This window comes from Streptopelia decaocto (assembly GCF_964273445.1).
Source record: "Streptopelia decaocto genome assembly, chromosome: 1".
Lineage (NCBI taxonomy): Eukaryota > Metazoa > Chordata > Aves > Columbiformes > Columbidae > Streptopelia > Streptopelia decaocto.
The window spans coordinates 120,135,271-120,145,578 of NC_138663.1; the positions used below are offsets into that span (position 1 = coordinate 120,135,271).

The 10,308-nt window shown below is 41.8% G+C and overlaps 1 protein-coding gene across 1 annotated transcript; it reads left to right on the forward strand.

Annotated features, from left to right (window-relative positions):
- Window positions 1-2,773: 2,773 nt before the first annotated feature.
- CLDN14 (claudin 14) lies at window positions 2,774-3,484 on the forward strand (the record flags this gene model as incomplete). Its single annotated transcript, XM_082056687.1, has 1 exon — window positions 2,774-3,484. The coding sequence occupies one exon, from the start codon at window positions 2,774-2,776 to the stop codon at window positions 3,482-3,484; it is 711 nt and encodes a 236-aa protein (XP_081912813.1).
- Window positions 3,485-10,308: the final 6,824 nt, after the last annotated feature.

Below are 10,308 nucleotides of genomic sequence, written 5' to 3' on the forward strand. Positions count from 1 at the left end.
GGAGAAGAAAGCTGGTCCACAGCAGTTAAAGTGTTACTGAGCACCAGGGGCAGCTGGCATCTACTGAGAAAGGCACATGGAAAACATGACGCCAAGCAAGTGGGGCTAATTAACACTGGTTTCTTAAATTAGAAGGCTCTTAAAGGCTAATGTTTAAAAATAACACCTTAATGACATCTAAAAATAGCTGCTGCCAAGCCTCAGAGTATTCTGACCTCCAATTAAATTGGGAGTCCATTTCCCATGACTGGTGGTGTAAATCACATTTACCTTTTATATCCTGTTCTCCCTAGGATTAGCTGCAAAGCCTGATGCTTGACCTTGAAAGCCTATTTGCAAACATGCAAGAGTAACCTAGAGCACTCTTCTGAATGGTGTGCAATACACAGATATAATGTGGGGGCTGAGTAATTGGATAGAGTATTATCTTGAGCTGCACTTATCTGCAGATGTGCACAGGGAAAAATACTGAGAGCGGGGGGACTATCAGACCAGGCAGAGACCAGGGATGTAAAAGGTGGTGCTTGGATTAGGGTCTGGGACTGGGACAGGAGATCTGAGCTTCATTTCCAGTTCAGTCACACATTTCCTGTGCAGCCTGGGTTCCTTGCCCTCCTGCTGTGCCCCAAAGCCATGGCTGGTCCTGGAGGGGTATTGCCAGGATAACTTCTCTAAGGTATGTGGCATGCTTAGGTGCAATGATATGCTTCACAGGAAACAAACATTAATATGAAAAGGGAAAATACCACTTAATTTTCCTTATATTTAATATATGAGCTAAACCCAAGTAATCTGTAAGGAAAACATATGCTAAGGACTTCTAGAACTCTTACCCAAGCATGCGGTGGGAACAGAAATAAAATATCTCCAGTACTGCTGGAAATAACTACTTGCTTACTTTTGCTGTACTCCCCTATGCTGTACTTGGCCTTAATTTGTGTCCTGTCATATCACAATACTCTGTGATAGCTGGTACAAAGAGAAAAATCTGCAGTTTGACCTTCCCTGGCAGAAGACAGAGAGATCTTATGGCAACTACCAGGTACAATGATTTCTGGTGTAAAACCCTCCGTGTTTGTCTCAGTATTTGCAAATTAGGCAAATTACTTCAACAACCACATAAATCCAGTTATTTTTTTTCTAAGCATTATGTAAAGAGTATCTGAAAGGCCAGAAAACCCTAACAGTAGAAAAATGCCTTCCTAAAACTAGCCACACTAAAGCAAAGCTGGTCTTTGTTTTTTTCTGTCTGAGGGCTGGGTACTTCTCTGCAGATCCTGTTCAACATTGCATTCCACTCCATCCTATGTCTGTGCACAGCAGAAAGGCTCCAAACAAAAGAAGAGGAACATGTAAGTACAAGACTCTCAGCCTGCGTTGCTGTCTTGCCTAGTCCATATAATCACTGCGCTTTCCAATGTTTTCCTTTCTTTTGGCACATCATCCAAGGCAGATTCTGTGTTGTTTCAGGAAGAGATGCCCCATCTTGTTATGCAGAGATCGGTGCATGCTGCAATGTGGTCTGGAGACAAACGTTGGCACTGATGCACACCTCAAGCTCTCCTGCCTCATTAGTGCGATAAGGAGAATATAAACCAGCTTTCATTTTTCTCCCTCTATGTTATTTTGTTGTTCTAATGGTCTTCATTAGTTTGGCCAGATGGTTTTCCTCCTGTTGCCTGCTAAGGCCCAGTCCTGCAAACACTTATGCTTTCTTCTACGAACATGCGTTCAGCACATGCATGGGTCTTTGCAGAATTGGAGCCTAAATTTGTTTCTCTTTCTGAATTCCAAGTTGGATTTTGATGCAACAGTTATTTTATATATTAAAATATCAGGTTTCTGCCCACACACATAACATATGATGTATAACAGACCTTGCTAGGCAGCCATTGGAAAAGACCACTTAATCTGCTATTTATACAGAAGGAAGAGTTACTATTCCTTGTTTTTCAGCTTTAATTTATACATGACCAAACTGTGAAGGTGTTGCTCCTCAGAAGCTCCATGATGTACATCTGGTTTCACATGCTGTCATTTTGCCCACAACCTAAAATCATAAGCTGAAATTCCACAGAGGCTAATGAAAATTATTCCCCTTTGAGTTGCTTTATTAAAACACAACCTCAAGAAATATTGGCAAGTCAGGAAAGCAACTTTAATCCAATACTTGTTATCCTCTTCCACAGGTTTTAAATCACTCTCTTTGCTCCCTACTTTAAGCAAATACACCCTCATTGTTTTCCTAGTCCTGCTATGACCTTCTGGGAATGTTTTCATCATGTAAAGCAACCTGCAGTTCCCTACTTTATAAATCTCATTCATTCCAAGTGTTAACACTAGCTAATTCTCTGCTTTAGAAAGGAAATCATGTTTATTTTTTTGAAGAGTCTGCTGGGAAGAGGAATATTTGCATTTAAAATATTTTTTCCATTTAATAAATTGTCTTGAGTTTTCTTCCCAGTGGGCAACAGAAGACTGTTTATATAAGTGAAGAGGGAAGCTTATTTTCCCATTACTTCCACAAAAGTACGATTAACAGCGATAACTATGCTAATTATTGCACTAACTGCACTTGGAATGCACCTTACTGGCTAGAGAGGTAATGCTTTTGGGTAATAATTAACTCCTTTTTTCCTCAATTACCTTTTATTAGGAGAGCAGAAGGTGTCAAAGTAAAACAGCTGCATATCTTCCAAGAAAAGCTTGTGTTTTCTGAAGGAATTCCAGCGGAGGTGCTTTATTAAGCGAACTAGGCAGGACAAACATTAACATGGCAAGCTCGGCTGTTCAGTTACTTGGCTTCTCTCTAAGCCTGCTCGGCCTAATTGGGACATTAATTGCTACTATTCTGCCACACTGGTGGCGCACGGCACACGTAGGCACCAATATTATAACAGCTGTGGCCTATATGAAAGGGCTTTGGATGGAGTGCGTCTGGCACAGCACCGGCATCTACCAGTGCCAAGTCCACCGCTCCCAACTGGCGCTGCCCCGTGACCTCCAAGCCGCCCGTGCCATGATGGTAATTTCCTGCGTCCTTTCCGCGCTGGCATGTGTGATTGCTGTCATCGGTATGAAGTGCACACAGTGTGCCAAGGGGACTTCTGCCAAAGCCTCCATCGCCGTCTCCGGGGGGATCGTTTTCATCCTGGCCGGTCTCGTTTGCCTGGTACCTGTTTCTTGGACCACTAACGACGTCGTTATGGATTTCTACAACCCCATGCTTCCTAGTGGGATGAAGTATGAGATCGGTCAAGCTCTTTACCTTGGCTTTGTCTCTGCATCTTTGACAATCCTCGGTGGGGCTCTGCTGTGCACATCAAGCCAGTGTCATGGGAATGAGACACCTTACCAGGAGCAGCCCAGTGGCGTAAGAAGGACTGCTCCCTCCTACAGACCACCAACTGTCTACAAGGGAAACCATGCTTCTTCCCTGACATCTGCTTCCCATAGTGGCTACAGATTAAATGACTACGTGTGAGTTCCCTAACATTTGCCTGCGGGACACAGCTGCTTTATAATTTCTGTGCGTGGCATAAAACAAAGCTAAGATGACTTTTAATTTATAAGGGTTACGATACAAAGTTTACCATTGTTCGTTTCTTCCTTTCTTTCTGGAGAAGAAAGAAAGAATGTGAACACAAAACTGCTTGCTGCAAAACCTGGAAAATAACTACAATGGAGGCTGTGATATTCCAGAGACAGCACATACCTGCCTACTTTTGGTTAGAGTTTTGCAGGCAGGCAGTTCAAGGGCAGCTTTGCTAAAAGTAATGTTTTGGTTGGTAGTTTCTGCCCTGCAACGAGCACTAAAACAGAACTGGCCACAGCTTGTTTGAACAGTGTTCCGACAAAGGACACCGTTTTGCCTAAAATAGAGAACTTTGTGACGAGACACAGTGACTTTCAGCCGTGATTTCCTGCTCAGTTTCTCATTTCCATAATGCATGAATGTTTCGTTATGACAAGGTATTAGTTTTGCTTTGACTTAACTTTTTTTATATAGTCCCTTGAAATATGAATTTCAATAACATTATGACAGATGTATTTGACAGTATGTTATAGCAAATATTTTAAATTATATGGCAATGTTTTGACCCTATCAAAATAAAATTTTAGCACAGTTTTGAAAAAAGACAATGCATCATGATGGAAGCAAACCATCCCAGTAGATCGTAATTTGGTTTTTAGACACATCAATAATAGAACAAAACTGGACATCTGATGTTAAAATTTTATTTAAAAATAAAAAGAAAAAATTAAGTATGAGAATTTGTCACAGAACAGGCATTTAGGTCTTTAGCAGATTTAGCATTCTGTACAATCTATACATTATATACATCAGAAAAATGATTTCTAGAATCCTATCACCAAATGTCATGTAAGTAAATTTACTCAGGTTCAGTCTTGGTGTTTTTTGCCTGGGGTCTTGACTAAAGGTGGATTAGGGTTAGGGAGAATATTTCCATCTACTCCTGCAGCACTTGGGGAACTTCCATTCAGCCAGGCTTCGGTGCACAAGGCAGCGTCCATGCCAGCAGAGGCTGTAATCACGCACCGTAACCATTGCCTGTCAGGAGGTGTATAAAATAATGACATTTACTTCTAAAATACTTGCAAAATACAATAATTCCATAATACGTTCAAACAATCAAAAAGCCAGACTAATGAACAAAGAACCCAGCCCTCCCCATTTCATGTTACAGGGAAGTCCAGTGAAACATATACTATGGTATAAAACCACCACAGAAAATGAAAGCACTAGATTCCTGCTAACCCCAGTAAGCTACAGGTGTCTCCAGAGCAATATAGGGACCAACACACTGACATATAATGGGGGTAGAAAAAAACCAACAGCTTCCAAGAACTGTGAGGCAACTACACTTGGTATACTTCATTTGGCAAAAAGCCTGTTTGCAATTACATTATCACCTGGTAGCAACTCCAGAGCTGGGATCCTCTCAACATTTCCCCTTCTTTCACTCTGAACCTTCCTTTCTGCTGCTGATCACCTAGCCATTTTTTTCATGTTGAGCTGAATTGTGACAGAGTGTTTTACAGCATTGATGCAAGTTTTCATCATCACTGTTAAAAAACAAAACCAATACAAACAAAAAAAAAAACCCAAAACAAAACAAAATGACATTTCTAAGCAATTTGCTGAGATCAACAACAGCAGAAAGGACCTGGGACCAGGTTTTGGTGATTGATTGGTAACTACAGACTATAAACTCATGTTTTATTAATTGTAGGTATTACATATAATGTGAAAAAGAATTGTATGGAAACTTCACTGATGCTGCAAACATCTTAATAACAGACTCTGAGATGCAAGCACATAAACTGCTTTGACAATGGCTTCTTAGAGAAGATGGAGTCAAACTGTTCATAGCCTATTACAGATTTTCTGGGATGCTTTTTTAGGACAAAAGGTAGGCTAATGAAGGTGGTCAGTTACTTGGGGTTTTTTCTGTATTTACATTACAATAGGTCTAGCCAAATGATTACAATATCAACTTAGAACAAGGCCTTTGGACAGCCATGAATACTGGAACACAAGTCCAAGTGCGGGAAATAGGCTTGTGTCTCATTAGGTAGTATGTTTGCTCTATACTGATAAATTAATTCACTTGCCAAGCTGTTTGTGTGGTGGGAATACTTATGTGTAGTGCTATTCTTGCCGCAAAAATTCCCAGCCAAGCAGCATACGTGACAGTAGTAAGAATGATTTATAAAGTCCTGGCAAAAATACCTGGAAGTGCTCTGATGTCAATAAAGAGAGGAAAATGGTTTCTTTCACAGAGGGCTGTGAACCAGTGGATCTTATTCCATGCTAAAGTTGACATAAATTCCTTTCTTTTTCCCTTCCTTCCTTCCTTCCTTCCTTCCTTCCTTCCTTCCTTCCTTCCTTCCTTCCTTCCTTCCTTCCTTCCTTCCTTCCTTCCTTCCTTCCTTCCTTCCTTCCTTCCTTCCTTCCTTCCTTCCTTCCTTCCTTCCTTCCTTCCTTCCTTCCTTCCTTCCTTCCTCCCTCCCTCCCTCCCTCCCTCCCTCCCTCCCTTCCTCCCTTCCTCCCTTCCTCCCTTCCTTCCTCCCTTCCTCCCTTCCTCCCTTCCTCCCTCCCTTCCTTCCTCCCTTCCTCCCTTCCTCCCTTCCTCCCTTTCTCTCTTTCTCTCTCTTTCTTTCTCTCTTTCTCTCTTTCTTTCTCTCTTTTCTCTCTTTCTCTCTCTTCTTTTTTCTTTTTCTTTTTCTTTTTCTTTTTCTTTTTCTTTTTCTTTTTCTTTTTCTTTTTCTTTTTCTTTTTCTTTTTCTTTTTCTATTCTTTTTCTTCTTCTTTTTCTATTTTTTCTTTCTTCTTTCATTTGAGACAAAAACCATATGCATTCTAGCAGCTTTAGAGGTCTGGCTACAACTACCCCAGACCAATGTACATATTGATAACCTGAGCTCCTCCCCTGCTGCCATGCAGATGTGTGGCAAGACCTGGCTCTCCATGTCTGTGGAGCCTATCTTGGTGGTTCTCCACAGGCCCTTCAATGAGGCACCACTCTGAGACTTTGCCAAGGAAGGAATCCCCACTGCCTTTCCTTTGCTGAGTAATGCCTTGGTCATCAGTGGCATCAGTGACAGAGTATCAAGGAAGGGTGGATGAGTTTGCTGGACCACCAAGGTGCTGTTTATGGGAGTGTGTTCCTTGGGCAGCTTAGAACTCAGCAATAGGGGACAGGGCAGAACAGATGAGGGCTAGTACATGCTTGATTCAATCTGCATGCATCTGCTGGGGTTTTGCAGAGTCCCATGGAGGCAGATTTTTATTATTATTTATTTTTTTAGGTAAGTACAGCTTTGCCTCCAGCTCACTGAAGCTGAAGTGCCAGCCTTCCCTCTCAGTGGAGGCACTGCAGGGAGGCAAGGCTGGGGTGCAGGGCGGGCAGAAATTCCTTTTAGCAGTGCAGGCATTGTTCATGCACATGGTTGTGGTTACACCACATTTTAATCAACTTCAGTGCAACGGTCCTGGAGGAGCAGGGGTGGGGAACTTGGCAGGGAGGCATAGGTGGAGGATGGGATTTGACAGTAAGAGGATATTGTTGCTCTGCAATATGAGGAGAGAGTGGGACGGCTGCAGGATCAGGTAGAGGTAGAGGCAGCTGAGGCAGGGATGGAGGCTGGGCTCAGAGAGGCTGGCAGCTTCTGAGGCTGCAAGGAGCTCTTTCAAAGAGGCATCTGACCAGGACCATCATGTGAGGATGGGACAAGGTCAGCAAGGGTGTTCCCCACCTTGGCATTCTCCCTCAGGGCTGATGGATTATCCATTTTCCAGTCACCTTGGATTTTGCTATGTAACATATGGGAAGTCTTGATATTATCTCACAGAATATGCTAGATGTGTAACTCTGTCTCAGGGCACCACAAAAAAAAAAAAAAAAACAACAAACCAACCCAAATACAAATCAAAATAAATTAAGAGAAGAAAACATTTTAGTCACTTCTATTACTGCTGCTAGAAAGTGGCTAATAGATCAAAGGAAGAAAATGTGCCATTCTGTTATTACTGAGCTTGTGGGTTTAAAATCATGAGCTGTCTTGCAAAAGAGTATCCCACCAACTTCATCTGCAGGAAAGGAACTTGACCAACAGGCTATGAGAAGAGAATGGTCTAATGACATGAAGGCTAGGCTGGAGGTGGGCACAGAGTTAGACCAAGGCCTTCCTCAGATGCAAGGTAGGTGGGTAGTGATCTACCTTTTGGCTTGAGGCACAGTAATTCATTTGGTTTAGGCCCCAAAGACACTATTGCGTTCAAGCCTGCCATCCTGCTCAGCAGAAGTCAAAACACTGGGGTGCTGGAGGAATACATAAACTGTCAGTGAGTTTTAATGCTGCTCAGACTGGAAGTCATCAGCTGGATCTAAATTTAGTAGATTACATGTAAGATACAGCAAGAGTGCTCATGTCCCTGCAGACCTGAACCACAGATTCCATTCAGCTGTGGCTTATGCTGAGCTGCCACCATGATCTATGAGTCAATGTAGCAATTTACTGCAGCTGAAGTGGTGAGATCCTGTCTCACCTGCCCTTGCCGCCCCAGCTCCCAGCCTCCACTTTGCACTTTAGTCCTCTCTGTGGACCAGTTTAACTCCTTGAAAAGGCAGAAAACAACTACATGAAAAAGTGGGATCATTTTCTGACACTGAGCTAGCTGAAAGGTATGAGGAGACCCTACGGATGAGGGATGCCTAGGAGGACAGGAGCAGTGGGAAAAGAGAAGGATTGGAGTAAGTGAGCAAGGATTTCCCCTTTTGGCAGCATGGAGTTGGTCGGTGAGCAGCTGGGCACAGCTGCCCCAAAAAACAGCACTTGAGATGCACCATGATGTTCACTGTCACAAAACCAGACAGAGCCACTGGCAAGCAGAAGCTCTTTGGGTTGTGAACGGGTTGTTATTTTTGTTCTGTTCTTTCCACAATGCCTAGCACAAGTACTGGAGTGAGGTATTTGATAAGCTATAGCAAAACTTAACTCATTTCTTTAAGAAATGTGTCTGAGTTAACTAATAAGATGAGAAAAATAATTAAATTCAGTGATTAGAAGTTCTGTTGATCTAAGAGAAAAGTTATCAGACCATTCCTATAATTGTCTGGTAATTAAGGTTTTTCACATCTGTGTTTTAAGATAAATGGAAATTCTGTGTCCGCCTGTAAGTATCTACTGCTAATTTACTGTTTACTTTGCTGTATGTCCCGCAAGATGGTTTGTGTATGTAAGAATGATAGGCAAGGGTAAGGTGTTTCATGTGGTGCAGGAGCAGCTTAAAGAAGAGCTGAAAGCTTATCCTTTTTCTTTCTCCATAGATGTTCTACTAAAATATGTTATCTCTTCCTTCTATACTTTGCTGTGCAGCATAAGAGATATGTTCTTTTTCACCTGTTTTCTTAAGAAATAGTTCATACAGCTTAGTCCATGTGTTCCAATTACCCATATTTCCAGTTCTTACCACTAAATGGACACTAGATCATGTTGATTCTCAGTTTAATATGTATCCTTTCCTGTTCTTCTGCCCAGGACATCAGAAGACATGTCTGAACCTAGTGAGGCTTGATCTTGACCAAGCATAAATCAGAGGAGATCAAATGAAGTCATGTTACCCCCCTTTCTTCACAGTAGATCTAGATGAGGTGTTGCCCTTCGCTGAGAAACCTGCCAGTTTGTAAGACAGTTTTCCATAAACTCAGACATCTGAGTGGGCTTAAAATGCTCCACAGAGAGGAAAGACAAGATATACTGACCTCCCTCTTTTTTCTTTTGAAGAAGGCTTCCTGGGGTAAAAGGTTGTTAATTTTATTTTCTGCTTTAAGCATGAGGAAAATACATTCATTTAATTAGGTCACACCTAAAAGATCATTGGTAAGCAAACTGTTAGAAAGTAGAGTGAGTAAAAAGAGTGAATCAATGCACAGATTTGATCTGTTAAGAGCATATGTATATACCTCGTATATATGTGTGGATATACAAAATGGTGAAATTCTGTCTTGATTGACTTTACTGAGGTCAGAATTTCACCCATAAGCTCATTATTATTGTCAATACTTCCAAGTCTATTATAGAGCTTTTAACTAAAAGGCCTCCAGAGCAAAGAGAATCAAAGTCATGGGAGTTTTGCCCCTGTAAGAGAGACATCAAGGAAAGACTTCCAATGGCCATTTCACAAAGTGTTTCATATTGAGGAGAGTAGCTGTAACCAGTGGCATGTATGAGTGAGTCCCCCCTTCCACTCAAGTCAAGGACAATCAATTTTATTTTTAAAATGTCATAATCACTGGTATTGATCAATAGTCCCTAATGGGGATGCTCTCGAATCTATACTGGTTTGGGCCATCGCCACTTCCCTAGCAATTCAGGCTCAATTAGGCTGCCTTGCTAATGCATGTCAGCTTCATTTAATTGCTCTCAGGCCCTCAGTGTGAGAAAAGGGCAAGCTGACAGAGTAATCCCACACTTCCACTTTGCAGTGAGCTGCCTATTTGTTTTATTTGTTCACATTTTAAAGGGCCGAGCACTCTTTATATGGAAAACACAGGAGAGCAAAAGTCAAGAAGTATTAATAAGCCTTGGAAAACAGAGTTAGAACTCAATTGCTTGTGCAAAGAATTGCTGATGTTTTCAGTACTGCAAAAATAAAGTGGATTTTGTAGCTAGGGTGCTCATGAGTAGAATTTGTTTCACAGAAAAGTCAGTAAAACTTGGATGGAAGCAAATGTCTTCTAAAAGCTGCATTCTAGGGAAAACAATGCGTTTATTTGTTGT